At 43.8% G+C, this 17,019-nt stretch overlaps 1 protein-coding gene across 2 annotated transcripts in view; it reads left to right on the top strand.

Annotated features, from left to right (window-relative positions):
- Window positions 1-17,019, top strand: part of MED23 (mediator complex subunit 23) — a 168,309-nt gene that overhangs the window by 108,826 nt on the left and 42,464 nt on the right. For both annotated transcript variants that reach the window (XM_088443095.1, XM_088443094.1), the window contains 3 exons: window positions 227-463; window positions 9,117-9,282; window positions 13,493-13,565. In XM_088443095.1, coding sequence (XP_088299221.1) covers window positions 227-463; window positions 9,117-9,282; window positions 13,493-13,565 — 476 coding nt within the window. The remainder of the gene's footprint in view (window positions 1-226; window positions 464-9,116; window positions 9,283-13,492; window positions 13,566-17,019) is intronic.

Below are 17,019 nucleotides of genomic sequence, written 5' to 3'. Positions count from 1 at the left end.
ATTTTTTATTTAATAATTTTTTAACCTTGTTGTTTTTCAAGAGAACCTCTAATGCACTCTGTAATAAATAATTGTATGATTTTTTTTGTATTTTTGGGACCTCACTTTCAAGAAGTTGGATTTTAAATTCAAGCCTAACAAATTGTAATACACTACATTTGATATACCATGTATTTGCAAAATTACAAATGATTTGCCCATAATCACCAGTTTTATTCGAATTTAGATCGACCAGTGACCTACTTGTACAACACTCTTCACTACTATGAGATGCACCTTCGTGATCGGACTAATCTAAAACGCAAACTAGTCCACTCCATCATTGGATCCCTGAAGGATAATCGGCCTCCAGGATGGTGCCTCAGTGAAACATACCTTAAGTGTGGTATGAATGCACGGGAGGATAATCCTTGGATCCCTGATGACACTTACTATTGCAAGCTGATTGGCCGGCTGGTTGACAATATCCTTTATGGTTTCATGTGGATTTGTCTGTGCATTTGATATTTAAAGTGTTGTGTTTTTATATAACAATTTATAAGTTTTAAAAGGATACATTTATCATTTCCCTGGAGCTAAGGCAACTTTAAAAACTGCAGTTTTTTCTTTTTTTTTTTTTTTTTTTGTTGTTGACCACCAACACTAAAATACCTACAGTACATAATAAGAAGCTTTTTCAAAAGTTTTGTGAATGGAAATGTCGTTTTGCACAGTTTTAAGCTGACAAACAATTTCATGATTTACTTAATTTAAGCTATTGTCATGTTATAAATATCTTGATTTGAAATGTACAGCCATGGCCAAAAGTTTTGAGAATGACACAAGTATTGGTTTTCACACAGTTTGCTGCTTCAGTGTTTTTAGACCTTTTTGTCAGATGTTACTATGGTATACTGAAGTAAAATTGCAAGCAAGGCTTTTATTGACCATTACAATAGTTTATGCAAAGAGTCAATATTTGCAGTGTTGACCCTTCTTTTTCAAGACCTCTGCAATTTGCCCTGGCATGCTGTCAATCATATTCTAGCCACATACTGACTGATAACCGCCCATTCTTGCCTGATCAATGCTTGGAGTTTGTCAGCATTTGTGGGTTTTTGTTTGTCCATCCGCCTCTTGAGGATTGACCACAAGTTCTCAATGGGATTAAGGTCTGGGGAGTTTCCTGGCCATGGACCGAAAAATTTGATGTTTTGTTCCCCAAGCCACTTAGTTATCAATTTTGTCTTATGGCAAGGTGCTCCATCATGCTGGAAAAGGCATTGTTAGTCACCAAACTGTTCTTGGATGGTTAAGAGAAGTTGCTCTTGAGGATGGGTGTTTGAGGGGCCAGGCAACTGATAGCACCTCACACACAACCAATCCTAAAATAAATCCTCCTTACTCACCCCTGCAGCACATAGCCTGCAGGAGAGCAGAGTGGGTGCAGTATTGCGGGCTCGACCTCCTTGTCAGACATGCCTGACAAAATATATACAGTCAGGTGCATAAATATTGGGACATTGATAGAATTTTCATATTTTAGCCTCTATACACACACACACACTGTTCTATGTCTTTCTGTCCGCGAGTGCCGCACCATGTGGATTTGACATTGACAGAGTGTTCTTGATTTGGCCAACTGTTGTGAAAGGGTTTTTCTTCACCAGGGAAATAATTCTTCTGTCATCCACCACAGTTGTTTTCCGTGATCTTCCGGGTCTTTTGGTGTTGCCGAGCTCTCCAGTGCGTTCTTTCTTTTTAAAAATGTTCCAAACAGTTGATTTGGCCACACCTAATGTTTTTGCTATCTCTCTGATGGGTTTGTTTAGATTTTTCAGCCTAATGATGGCTTGCTTCACTGATAGTGACAGCTCTTTGGATCTCATATTGAGAGTCGACAGCAACTGATTCCAAATGCAAATGTCACACCTAGAATCAACTCCAGACCTTTTACCTACTTAATTGATAATGAAATAACGAGGGAATAGCCCACACCTGTCCATGAAATAGCTTTTGAGTTGATAGTCCCATTACTTTTGGCCCCTTAAAAAGTGGGAGGCACATATAGAAACCGTTGTAATTCCTACACCGTTCACCTGATTTGGATGTAATTACCCTCAAATTAAATCTGAAAGTCTGCAGTTAAAGCACATTTTGTTTGTTTAATTTCAAAGCCTTTGTGGTGGTGAATAGAGGCCAAAATATGAAAATTCTGTCAATATCCCAATATTTATGCTGACTGTATATATTTTGTCAGCCATGTCTGACAAGGAGGTCGAGCCCGCAATGCTGCACCCACTCTGCTCTCCTACAGGCTATGTGCTGCAGGGGTGAGTAAGGAAGATTTATTTTAGGATTGGTTATGTGTGAGGTGCTATCAGTTGCCTGGCCCCAAATTCCCCCCAACAGCGGGACAGGATCCCCCTTGGGCGTTTTTTCTCAGGTCCTCGCCTCTATTCCTGGTCGCCTGTCAGTCCCAGCTTTTTTACCCCATATGGGGTTACCTCAACAAACCATCCTTCCCTCTCGGGGTATTCCGCATGTTTGTTTGCAGTCTACTCCTGTTCCACAGTCTGTTACTCCCTACCAGGGATTACCGCAATTTATGCAATCCCCTTCGGTATCACAACAGTCTGTCATTCGCTTCCAGGGACTAACACAAGCTGTACAGCCACACTGGGTGGATGTTTTCTCTAGTTCAGTTCAGAGTTTGGCATCTTCCTCTATGGCCTTTCAGTCCATGTTGCAGAATGAAAGACCCAAGAAGGAATCTAAACGCCCTGTATTGTCATCCCAGTCTACACAACTATCAGACACAAGTGTCGTCGGATGACGGGGAAGTGGATGAGGCGTCTGGTTCTGATTCCCCTTCACAGGAGGTGGAGCCTAAATCAAGTATTAATGTACTGGCTTTGGTGCGGGCGGTCCAATCCATACTAGACATAGAGGATGATGTTCCTGCCCCTAAATCCAATTACTCTCCGTTTAAACAGGTAAGGGTACTTTGGCAGTTTTTCCACTCTCTGACCAGCTGGTAGATCATATGGCGGAGCCTTCCATTTCTTCCTTGAAGGATTCTACGGATAGGACGGTGGAGACGTGCCTGAAATAACTGTACTCTCTCTCAGGAATGGTTGCCCCATATGTCCCTTGCTATCTCATGGGTGGCTAAGGCAATAGAAGGTTGGGCAAATGTTCTGGAGGACATTTTGCCCGAGGAGCCTCCTGAGACTCAGAGGTCTTTGGTGGGCCATATTAGAGATGCGGCTGCTTATATTGGTGAGGCTTCTTTGAATGCCAGTCTACTGACCTCCAGAGTCTCGGCCGCGTCAGTGTCTGCTCGCCGCTCTCTGTGGCTGCACTCCTGGAGGGCGGACAGTGATTTGAAAAAGGACCTGGAGGTCTTGCCCTACAATAGGGATATATTGTTTGGCACAAAATTGTAGACACACTGGCAAAATCTAAATCGGCATTTCTGCCATCAGCATCTGCACCTTCCAAGGCTAGAACCTCTTCCTTTCGGTCCTTTCGTCCTCAAGGAAAGCCCAAAGGACAGTCTTTCAATAGACAACCAGCGACCAAAACTGTCACCAAGCCTAAGAAACAGGCCTGGAGCGCATGAAGCCCTGCTTCCAAGTCTGAGGATAAACCCTCAGCCTGATGGGACGGGCCTCCCTCTGGGGGATCCCAGAGTGGAAGCCGACTTCTTCAGTACGCCCAGTGCTGCTGTCAAACCACCAAGAATGCTTGGGTAAAAAGTGGTCTCTCAGGGGTACACTCTCTTTCTGGCGAAGACCTGCCCACCAGTTTTTCTGTACAAGCCCTCCTTCCAACAAGAACAAGGCCTTGCAGATCCGGGAAGCCATAGAGTCCTTGCTGAAAGCAGGGATAATTGTACCAGTCCCAATATCTCAGAGGGATTGGTTATTCTACTCTTTCTGGTTCAGAAGCCGAATGGGTCTCATCTGCCTATCCACAACCTCAAATCTCTGAACAAGTTCCTCAGGGTGCCCAAGTTCAGTACTGGCTATGGAGCCTGGGGATTACATGGTATCCATGGACATTCGGGATGATCACCTGCATATCCCCATAACGTCTTCTCACCAGCGTTATCTACGGTTTGCTATTCTGCACCAACACTTCCAGTTTCGGGCGCTGCCCTTTGGCCTATCCAAGGGTCTTTACAAAAGTTATGGCTGTCATAGCAGCCCATCTGCGGAGTCAGGGTATACAACTCCTGCCCATACCTGGATGACCTCCTCTTGCTGACGGGTTCTTCAGAGGTACTTCACCGCCACCTACGCCTGGCGATCGCTTGTCTATAAGTGCACGTGTGACTGATCATTTGGAAAAAGTCCTCCCTAATTCCCTCACAAAGAATGGTTCATTTGGGTGCCTTTCTGGATTCTCACCAGCAGGGAATCTTCCTAACTCCAGAAAAGATCTCCTCGCTGCAACTGCGAGTGCGCAGATTTCTCCGCAGTGGTCAGATGTCCATACACTCAGCGATGCAGGTTCTAGGGTCAATGGTGTCCACATTCGACATGGTGGAATATGCTCAGTTTAATTCAAGGCCCCTGCAGGGGCTGATCATCTCCAGATGGGATCGGCTTAGCCTACCGGATCAAAGCTCAGACGATGGTGCTCTCTCCGGAGGTGCGCCTGTCTCTGTCTTGGTGGCTACTGACACCTCATCTCACCAATGGTCGCCACTTTTGGATCCTGGACTGAATACTCCTCACGACGAACGCCAGTCTCTGGGGCTGGGCACTCTGACCGGTCCACACTCCTTTCAGGGCCGTTGGACAGCAGTCGAAGCAGCCTTGCCCATCAGCATATTGAAACTTCGGGCCGTGTACATGGCCCTCAGGATGCCAAGTCACATTCTTCATGGAAAGCCCTTGCAGGTTGTCCAACGACGCCACTGCAGTGGCTTACATCAACCATCAAGGAGGCACTTGAAGTCGGCCAGCAGTGACCGAAGTGTCACGCATACTGACGTGGACGGAGTGCCACCTCCCGGCAATTTCGGCATTGTTCATTCCAGTAGTTCTCAATTAGGAAGCGGACTTCCTTAGCCGTCACGACGTGCATCCAGGGGTATGGTCTCTTCACCAAGTGGTGTTTCAACTCCTAGTGGACAAAAGGGGTCTCCCGGAGGTGGACCTAATGGCCTCCTGACACAATCACAAGTTACCAGTTTACGGGTCCAGAACAATGGATACCGAAGCAAGCTTGGTGGTGGACGCTCTGTCAGTAAGGTGGACCTTCCAGTTTGCGTACCTCTTTCCTCCAATATCCCTGTTTCCTCGGGTTCTTCGGAAGTTCAAGCAAGACTGGGGCACAGTGCTGCTGGTGGCTCCAGCTTGGCCCAAGTGTCATTGGTACTCAGATCTTCGGAGTCTCTCCGTCGACAATCCATTCCTGCTGCCTCAACGTCTGGACCTGTTGTATCAGGGTCCTTGCCTTTACCCGGACCTGGATCGTCTGTCTTTGACGGCGTGGCTCTTGAGACATCCATCCTAAGGTCCAAGGGATTCTCTAGCTCAGTCATCAGCATGATGCTCCGAGCACATAAACCGGCTTAGGCTACACAGGGTGTGTGTGGCATACATATTTCCAGTGGTGCTGCTCTCTGGATTACGACCCTCAGGTGTTTCGTCTTCCCAGGATTCTGGCATTCCTTCAAGCAGGATTGGACCTCTGCCTTTGCCTAGCCTCGTTGAAAGTACATGTCTCCGCACTGTCAGTGTGGTTCCAACAAAGGATAGCTCTGCTCCCGGATATCCGCACCTTTCTACCGGGTGTTCTCCAGATTCCATCTCCCTTTGTCCCCCCTGTGGCTCCTTGAAATTTAGCGGTTGTTCTTCAGGCCCACCAGGGTCCTCCATTTGCCAGGAGGGTGTCAGAATTGGGGGCACTTTCCTGTCGTCCTCTCTTTTCTGATATTTCACCTGGACAGGGCAGTGCTTCGCATTAGCCCTGAATTTCTTCCTAAAGTGGTTTCTGATTTTCATATTAATCAGGAAATTATTGTACCGGCCTTTCAGTCATCTGACCTTTCGGGAGGTGAGGCCTCATTGGATGTGGTCCGTGCTATCTGGATTTACAGTGCCTTGCAAAAGTGTTCATCCCCCTTGGCTTTTTACCTTTTTTGTTACATTACAATCTGTAATTTATTTATTTTTTTTAATCTGAATTTTATGTGATGGATCTGCACAAAATAGTCTAATTTGGTGAACTGAAATGAGAAAAATATATATAAAAAAGAATCTTTATAAATAAAATTCTGAAAACTGGCATGTGCATATGTAATCACCCCCTTTGCTAGGAAGCCCCTCAAAAGTTCTGGTGCAACCAATTACCTTCAGAAGTCACATAATTAGTGAAATGAAGTCCACCTGTGTGAAATCTATGAAATCTAAGTGTCACATGATCTGTCACTATAAACACGCCTTTTCTGAAAGGCCCCAGAGGCTGCAACACCATTAAGCAAGAGGCATCACACCATGAAGACCAAGGAGCTCTCCAAACAAGTCAGGGACAAAGTTGTTGAGAAGTACAATTCTGGGTTGGGTTATAAAAAAAAAAAAAAATATCCATAGAGAGGGCCGTCCGCCGAAACTCACAGACCGGGCAAGAAGGGCATTAATCGGAGAGGCAGCACAGAGACCAAAGGTAACCCTGAAGGAGCTGCAGAGTTCCACAGCAGAGACTGGTGTATCTGTGCATGTGACCACAATAAGCTGTACATTCCATAAGAGCTGGGCTTTATGGAAGAGTGGCCAGAAAAAAGCCATTACTTAGTGATTAAAATAAGAAGACATGATTTGAGTTTGCCAAAAGGCATGTGGGCGACTCCCCAAATGTATGGAGGAAGGTGCTCTGTTCAGATGAGACTAAAATTGAACTTTTAGTCCACCAAGGAAAACTCTGTCTGGCGCAAACCCAACACATCCCATCACCCCAAGAACACCATCCCCACAGTGAAATTTGGTGGTGGCAGCATCTTGCTGTGGGGATGTTTTTAAACAGCAGGGACTGGGAAACTGATTTGAGTCAAGGGAAAGATGGATGGTGCTAAATACAGGGATATTCTTGAGCAAAACCTGTTTCAGTCTGCCTGTGATTTGAAACTGAAACTGGGACGGAGGTTCACCTTTCAGCAGGACAATGACCCGAAGCATACTGCTAAAGTAACCATCGAGTGGTTTAAGGGGAAATATTTAAATGTGTTGGAATGGCCTAGTCAAAGCCCAGATCTCAATCCAATTGAGAATCTATGGTCAGACTTGAAGATTGCTGTTCACAAGCGGAAACCATCCAACATGAAGGAGCTGGGGCAGTTTTGTCTTGAGGAATGGGCACAAATCCCAAGGGCAAGATGTGGCAAGCTCATAGAGACTTATCCAAAGCGACTTGCAGCTGTAATTGCCGCAAAAGGTGGTTCGACAAAGTACTGACTTTAGGGGGGTGTATAGTTATGCACGCTGAAGTTTTCTGTTATGTTGTCCTAAATGTTGTTTGATTCACAATATAAAAAAAATACAACTTCACAATTGTAGGCATGTTCTGTGAATTAAATGATGTACACCTTCAAACAATCCATTTTAATTCCAGGTTGTGAGGCAACAGAACATGAAAAATGCAAAGGAGGTGAATACATTTGCAAGTCACTGTATGTGGACCGGACAAGTTCCCCTCGGAAATCCGACTCCTTATTTGTGCTCTATGGATTTCACAAGAAAGGATTGCCAGCCAATAAACAAACATTGGCCAGATGGCTTTGTATGACTATCAGGCTTGCCTGTTCCGGCTTCTGCTACTGCTCATTCTACTGTGTCTGTGGGCCCCTCGTGGGCAGCTCGTCGTGGCGCCTCGGTTGTTAAGCTTTGTAAGGCGGCCACGTGGTCTTCCATTTCTAAGGTTCTATGCATTTGATACCTTCGCCCCTCAGGATGCTTCCTTTGGGCGCCAGATTCTCCTCTCAGCGCAGGAGCTGTCCCCACCCTTAAAATAACTGCTTTGGGACATCCCCAAGGTCTCCCTGTGGAGCCTATGGACCCTGAAGAAGAAAATTAGTTCTAAGAACTTACCTTGGTTATTTATATAGTGCACACATTCCGCAGCGCTTTACAGAGAATTTATGGCCACTCGCATCAGTCCTTGCCCCAGTGTAGCTTACAATCTACGTATATTCCCTATCACATGTTCACACACATACACACTAGGGTTAATTTGTGATGGGAGCCAATTAACTTGCTAGTATATTTTTGGAGTGTGGGAGGAAACTGGAGTACCCGGAGGAAACCCACGCAAGCACAGGGAGAATATACAAACTCCGCACAGATTGGGCCGTAGTGGGAATCGAACCCATGACCTCAGTGCTGTGATGCAGTAATGCTAACCATTACACCATCTGTGCTGGTAAACGCTTTCTTCAAAATCCATAGGGTACACAGGGCACCCGCCCTGATGCACCTGGCTTCCTATGGGCTATGTTGCTGGTCACCGGTTTCCCGTATCCTTCTCTGTGAGTGTGATTTTCGAGTGTTCCAGTCTTCCTACTCTTTTTCCTCCTCCGGCCTTTGGCTACTTACCAACTGAGGTGCCTCAGGGGCGAGATATAGGGAGAATGGACCATTGCATCCTGGGAGCAAAGCTTTAACTGTGTGGTGCCCGGGATCCAGATCCAACCTACACCCCAAGGTCTCCCTGTGTACCCTATGGACTTCAAAGAAAGAGAGTTAACCAAGGCAAGTTGTTACCATAACTCTCATTTTCATACCCAACCCCAGCATAAGCCCCAATACCCCAAGTTAGCATTTTCCCCAAAATGATATTGGAGAAAAGGACTCTGGTTAAAGCCTATTTGTTCCATAGCGTAATAGCTGCTCATTTTGCTTAACATAATGTATTTGCTGCCAGTTTTCATTTAGTTTAATTTAATTTTTGGTGTTTATACTGCAATTTCCTAAATCTTTATTTATAATCTCTTCACTTGAGCTTTATTACTTACAGGCCAAAACCTGCTGTGCAATCAAATAAGTTCTAATGTTTTTAAATGAGTAGGTTTTGTCAGTTATTTAGTCATAATGCTACAAACCATGGAGGTTTTCCTTAATTTCTGTCACCGATGGCTGGAAAATCCCCTGGACCTTTTCCAAACTGCGACTGGAGGTTCAATGAATTTCCGAATCCAGCTGCCCATGCACTTCATGTAACATGTGTAGAGCTCATGGCTTTGGCTGTTCCAGGGAAAGATGTTGGCAATGCACTTCTAAATGTGGTATTAAAGAGGTATTTCTGAACTTCTGAACCAGATTTCATTATATTCATATATTAATTTTGCATTTCAACTCTCATACTGAAATACTGTTGTTACTAAACATGTGCATATACTTTTTGCCATGTTCAGACTCTGAAATTTTTTGACAAAACTACTGCAAGTGACCAAGCGTGTTGTCATAGGTTTTCTATACCTGTTGTCATCCAGTGTAGTCTGACACTCCTATTCATGAATGATGCACTCCTATACCTGAGCACTACATTGGGGGGGAATTCAATTCAAAACTATGATGAATAGCCCCAGGAGAGAGCTCACGAAGATATTCAATTCAACACTATGTTTGGTCGGGCTAAAGGATTTCTTCTAGCACCTCCCTGGCGATGCAAGGAGAAATCCAACAAAAGTGCTGTGCGTGCGGCTGTTTGCCGGCTTAGCATAGCACTAACAGCCTCGCGGCCGGCACTTTAGTCGGAGAATGCTGGTTCACGCTACTAAACACCCAGTTTAAGTCGCTACAACCGGCATTCTCCGACTTAACGGCGAGCGCGCTGTATTGAATAGCTCCGGGCGCTTTTCAGCATCGTATTGAATTCCGCCCTTTGTGTATGTCTTTGCATAGCTAAAATCATAGCAGTCATTACAAATATGTTCAAAGAGAACTGCAGACCAGTTTGTTAGTAAAATGAAATCTTACTTATTTTTAGGGGTGTAGCTCTACAGTTGTTGTTGTTGTTGTTGTTGCACTACACATTCAAGCATGTTCTGCCACAGTTTTGCTATTCGGTAATGCTAAATCTGAGGCAGGGCATGCTGGGTTGTGTAGTTCCACAACAGGGCCGCATATTTAAGGTCCCGTGTATGATGGTCTGGTTGTTCAGTTACTGAAGATGCTATTGTTGACTCTTAAGGTGAGATTTACTTTTATTTTTGTAATGCAGTCAATATATTTTCCATTATTTGGGCTTGTGACAACAGGCAGTTACAGAATCATCCCTGGTATGTTGCTATGCTCTTTTCCCCAAGGCAACACATTATGGATGATAATCAAAGTAGTCATCAGAATGAGAAGTGCCTTGTCTCCATTCTCACGCTACTGACTTTATGACATAATGAACTACGTCTTAGTAGACTGCATATTTATCTATCCAAATTTCAATAATATGAGTAAGGACAGTGCAATCTTCATAGTGTAATGTGTTTTGAGAGAGCATGAGATAGTATACCATGGACAGCTTTACTACTGCATGAGGCCATATAACCTTGCAAGTAAATGCAAATCTGCAGTAATTATTTATTAACCGTTATTTACAGAGAATATTTAGTCATTCACATCAGTCCCTGCCCCAGTGGAGCTTAGTGGATACAGTGCATCCGGAAAGTATTCACAACGTTTTACTTTTTCCGTATTGTATGTTATGTTACAGCCTTATTCCAAAATGGAATAAATTAATTTTCTGCCCTCAAAATTCTACACACAATACCCCATGATGACAACGTGTAAAAAGTGTTTGTTTTTTTTGTAGATTTTTGCAAATTTAATAAAAAAAATTAAAAAAAACACACTAAGAAAGCACATGCACATAAATATTCACAGCCTTTGCCATGAAGCTCAAAATTGAGCTCAGGTGCATCCTGTTTCCACTGATCATCCTTGAGATGTTCCTACAGCTTGATTGGAGTCCACCTGTGGTAATTTCAGTTGATTGGACCTGATTTTGAAAGGCATTCACCTGTCTATATAAGGTCCCACACTTGACAGTGCATGTCAGAGCACAAACCAAGCATGAAGTCCAAGGAATTGTCTGTAGACCTCCGAGACAGGATTGTCTCGAGGCAAAAATCTGGGGAAGGGTATAGAAAATATCTGCTGCTTTGAAGGTCCCAATGAGCACAGTGGCCTCCATCATTCGTAAATGGAAGAAGTTTGGAACCACCAGGACTCTTCCTAGAGTTGGCCGGCTGTCTAAACTGAGCGATCGGGGGAGCAGGGCCCTAGTCAGGGAGGTGACCAAGAACCCGATGGTCACTCTTTCAGAGCTACAGCATTCCTCTGTGGAGAGAGGAGAACCTTCCAGAAGGACAACTATCTTTGCACCAATCAGGCCTGTATGGTAGAGTGGCCAGACGGAAGCCACTCCTTAGTAAAAAGTACATGGCAGCCCACCTGGAGTTGCCAAAATGCACCTGAAGAACTCTCAGACAAAGATTGACCTATTTGGTGTGAATGCCAGGCGTTCTGTTTGGAGGAAACCAGGCATCGCTCATCACCAGGCCAATACCATCCCTACAGTGAAGCATGGCGGTGGCAGCATCATGCTGTGGGGAGGTTTTTCAGCGGCAGGAACTGGGAGACTAGTCAGGATAGAGGGAAAGATGAATGCAGCAATGTACAGAGACATCCTGGATGAAAACCTGCTCCAGAGCGCTCTTGACCTCAGACTGGGGCAACGGTTCATCTTTCAGCAGGACAACGACCCTAAGCACACAGCCAAGTTATCAAAGGAGTGGCTTCAGGACAACTCTGTGAATGTCCTTGAGTGGCCCAGCCAGAGTCCAGACTTGAATCCAATTGAACATCTCTGGAGAGATCTGAAAATGGCTGTGCACCGACGCTTCCCATCCAACCTGATGGAGCTTGAGAGGTGCTGCAAAGAGGAATGGGCGAAACTGCCCGAAGATAGATGTGCAAAGCTTGTGGCATCATATTCAAAAAGATTTGAGGCTGTAATTGCTGCCAAAGGTGCATCAACAAAATATTGAGCAAAGGCTGTGAATACTTATGTGATTTCTTAGTTTTTTTTAAAATTAAATTTGCAAAAATCTCAAAAAAAACTTTTTACCCATCATTATGGGGTATTGTGTGTAGAATTTTGAGGACAAAAATGAATTTATTCCATTTTGGAATAAGGCTGTAACATAACAAAAGGTGGAAAAAGTGAAGCTTTGTGAATACTTTCCGAATTCACTGTTTTCCATACAACATGTACACACAATCACACTTGGGTTTATTTTTGCTCAAAATCCAGTTAACCTACCAGTATGTTTTTGGATTGTGGGAGGAAACCGTAGCACCCAGAGGAAACCCATACAAACTCCACACAGGGCCTTGATGGGAATTTGACCCAATACTTCAGTGCTGTAAGGCAGTAATGCTAACTACTACCCCGATTGCACTGTAGTTAACATTCCCCTATACTTTACTCCATATTTATTGTTCGACTTCAAAATAAAAATATTTTCCGTTGTAGTTTACATATTAGTAATATCCTTCCACTTAATGGTGAGTCTCTTTGTGCCCTTATTAAATTATCCAAGTAAATGAGTGTTGGCTAAGTGAGACTACAAATTATAAATAGGAAATTCAGCTAATTGGTGTACACTCGACATAAAAATAGTTTTTTCCTTTCTGGAACTTTGTGATATGATTTGTCATTGGGCAACTGGAAGCACCTAATGATGCAAAGCAACCAAGTGATATACAGGGAGTGGGGAAAGTCCCTCTGCAGTGGCTGTGGGGGTCTATGTACTAAGCCTTGGAGAGAAAGTACCAACCAATAAGCTCCTGTCATTTTTCAAACACAGCCTGTAAAGTGATAGGAGCTGATTGATTGGTACTTTATCTCCGTACACTCTTTCTCCAAGGCTTAGTAAATAAACCCCTGTGTGCTACAGATGCGCCCATTTAGTTTGTTGCTGATTGCGGCACAAACGTGCCCGCGAATCGCGCTATGCACCGCGCTACAGCACATCCCTGATCGCGGGAGTGCGCCTCCATTCAAACCTACGGAGAAGTACTCGCGCATCCCCGATCGTGGGAGTGCGTCTCCATAGGATTGAATGGAGACTCTATTGTGCATGGGCCCACCTGTAAGTATGTGAAAGTCCAAAATTCAAATAGGGGAGCCACACTAACTGCCAATGAGTCCCGGCCAGCGATGTTTGGCCGCGTTTGGGGTAGCAGTTGGTGTGCCTCCCCTATTTACATTTTGGACTGTGCTGCAGCCCCACCTCTGTAGCCGCCTTTGTCTGCCACACACTTAGCACACAGTCACTGGAGGGATTTTTTGAACTCCCTGTATAGTAGGCATTGTATGTGGAACAACCTATTTAAATGCAGAATCAGACCATTTCAGGCATAATTTTATTTTGTATACTTTTTATCTTAATCAATCTAGTCTAAATAATGGGATGACTTTGTTTTAATCTCTCTTGTATTTATAGCCAGCCACTTGTGCCCAGAGAAAATATCACAGCTTGGATGAATGCAATTGGACTTATCATTACAGCTCTCCCAGTGAGTGAAGTAAATTTGCTGATTGTGTACACCTTTTTCTTTTTTTTTTGTACATTTTTCAAATCCATTTTATTTATTTTATTTTTGTGTGCTTGTAATGTATAGTAATTTTTTTAAATGCAAAAGGCCACTGTGTAACAAAGGAAAAACAATTTGTCTGCCAGTTCTTTCCCAATAAACCTTTTTCAAATAAAATTGGATAAGAAGATATTTTTTTAAATCCATTTAGGGGGCACCTTTAAGGTGTTATGAATACCCCAATATCGCTAAACAGAAGTAATTGCTTTCCAGACTTTGATTGTGGTTCTAAAGCACAAAAAGTTCTTATTGCAACAAAAAGTAAGTTACACGCTTTGATCTATCACAATTAGCGCAAAGACAATTAAATACAAAGGTACAGCCAATACATACGCATGCGCCCCGGATCCAGGTCCCAGTCATCAATCCTGACGTCTGTGGTCATCAAATGGGTATGACTGAGATCTAGCCCCAAAAGCACAAGCCTATATACCCTCCAGAGTGTTACACCAACAATAGAGACAAGCATACGTGTTTTCATTGGTTCTTGATTCTTGTCATTCTGGTACGATGCAGGCCATAGGACAGTTCATATGGTGACAGGGTCCATTCCTCCAAACGAATTAAGACTGATTAAGACACTACATACAGAGTACACATTCTAACCAATAATTCCCTATAATCCATAACCACTGAACGCAAGATGCGAGTCCTTCGCCGATTAGATTTGGATATCTGGAATTAAACAGGGTGTCAGTATGATACCAAACACGACATGTCTACTAAATTCTATACCTTAAATATCATATATATATATATATATATATATATATATATATATATATATATACATTTTACACCATAATGTTTTTCTAACAAAACCTCTAATATTACACTCAATGCTAGGGAACCTTTTATATATGTGCTTGCATAAGTGAATGTGAGATATTTACAGGAATTCATCAGTATGTGTTGTGCGTCTGTATATTGAAATAGCAACTATGTATGTGAGTATGCATGTAAGCGTCTATGTGTACGCATGTATATATGTGTGTGCAAATGTGCATCATTGTATTTGTCATGGATTAATAAATATATAAATATATATATATATATATATATATATATATATATACATATATATATATATATATATATATATATATATATATATAGTGAAAAAAATGGGGGTCACCGCCGGAGAATAGACGCCGGGCGCATGCGCCTGTCATCTAGTCTCACTGTCTGCAGTGCTTGGGGGCTGCCTGGCGTGTCCGTAAGTGCCGGGCACGCCCCCAAGTATGACGAAAAGGGGACGCGTCTTATAGACACGCCCCCTTTTCATGGCCACGCCCCACAAAGTTGCCCTCTTTAGCTCCGGCGCCCTGCCTGCCGCCGGAGCTAGAGTGAACGAGATATATATATATATATATATATATATATATATATATATATAATCTTTATCCATTAACTGCCATTTTTTTATATTATATCTGTCTGAATCTAATTCCAAGGTGTCATATACTATGTTGTTCTGCTCACAGGTGACATAGCAAGCCTTTGCAGGAGTCAAGAAGTCTGATTACTCAACAAAGGCTTTCATATGCTTATTTAGAATGTAAATGTCAGTCCCTCTTAACTACAATAGCATTGAACACAAGGCATACAATTGCTAACGTTAGTCAAACTTCTGACAATTGTCTCTAACTTTGCAATTTAAATATTCCTAAACACCTCATAGTATCTTTGTGTATTTTAATTACTAGTCACAGACATGTACCCAGAACCTGTTTCTCATCACTGACTAAACCTTGCATAGATATAAATATAAAGTCAGGTGCATAAATATTGGGACATTGACAGAATTTTCATATTTTGGCCTCTATTCACCACCACAATGGCTTTGAAATGAAACAAACAAGATGTGCTTTAACTGCAGACTTTCAGATTTAATTTGAGGGTAATTACATCCAAATCAGTTGCTAAATAGGAAGTTCATGTGGCACATCTGTTTAAGAGCGCCACATTGCATATACCATCTGCATTCTCCCTTAAGGATCCCACAGATAGAAGACTTGAGGCCTGTCTGAAGTTGGTTTTTACACTGTCAGGAGCTGTTACCCGCCCAGCCATGGCTACATCTTGGGTGTCTAAGGCCATTGAAGAATGGACGGGGCACTGGAAAATACTGTTCCAGAGGCTTCCAGAGAGCAGCTGCCAATTATCTCCTATATCAAGGAAGCAGTCTCCTATTTGGGGGAGGCAGCATTAGACACCAGAATTCTGGCTTCTAAGGCATCAGCTACCTCAGTTGTTGCTCGCAGAGAACTGTGGTTAAGGTTAATGCAGGATACAAGAAGGCTCTAGAATCCCTGCCATTTGCTGGAGGCATCCTGTTTGGCACGGAATTGGATTAGATTGTGGCTATGGCAGCTTCTAAAGCTGCTGGTCTGCTTTCGACGAGGGGCTAGGCAGTCGTCGTTTCAAGCCTTTCGCTCGCAAGGAAAAGTGAAAGGACAGTCTCTTTAGATAATCCAGTTCTCGTAGGAGGCTGCAGACCTAAGAGATCTTGGGTGATCAGTCGTCCGGTTTCCAAGTCGGGCGACAAACCCTCGGCCTGATGGGGAGGGCCTCCTCTCCTGGGGAATCCCAGGGTGGGAAGCCAACATCTTCAGATTTTTGATACCTGGCATCAGACAACAACAGACACCTGGATCTGAGAAGTGGTCTCGAGGGTAAGCCTTGACTTTCTAGAAGGGTCCCCCGCAAAGGTTTTTTTGCACAGCTCCTCCTTCGGAGTCTACCAAGGCCTTAGCCCTCCAGCACGCCATTCGTATCCTGCTGGGTTCAGGGGTGATAATACCAGTTACGTTGGATCAGCAAGGAAAGGGTTATTATTCCAATCTATTTTTGATCCAGAAGCCCAATGGGTTCCACCGGCCTATTCTGAATCTGAAAGGCCTCAACAGATTTATCCGGGTGCCCAAGTTCCGTATGGAAACACTCTTTGGCCAATTGTTCTGCCAATGGAACCGGGGGATTTTATGGTGTCCCTGGACATTCAGGATGCGTATCTTCATGTGCCACCAAAGGTTTCTGCGGTTTGCTGTTCTGCAGCAACATTTCCAATTTCAGGCGCTGCCTTTTGGTTTGTCAACGGCCCCGTGGGTCTTTACCAAAATAATGGCAGTAATGACGGCCTACCTCAGACGTCAGGGAGTCAGAATGCTGCCATATTTGTACGACGACCTGATACTGGTACAGTCTCCAGCTGTGTTACAACATCATCTCAGACTGACTATTGCCTGCCTACAGAGGCACGGCTGGATCATAAATTAGAAAAAGTAGTCTTTCTCCAGTACAGCTAATGGTGCATTTAGGTGCACTCTTGGATTCTCTGGCGCAGAGGATATTTCTGCCAGGAGACAAGATTATG

This window comes from Taudactylus pleione, unplaced genomic scaffold, assembly GCF_031769625.1.
Source record: "Taudactylus pleione unplaced genomic scaffold, aTauple2 ptg000326l, whole genome shotgun sequence".
NCBI classification, from domain to species: Eukaryota; Metazoa; Chordata; class Amphibia; order Anura; family Myobatrachidae; genus Taudactylus; species Taudactylus pleione.
Note: the sequence above shows the minus strand (reverse complement) of the source record. Positions and strands in the feature narration are given on the sequence as shown.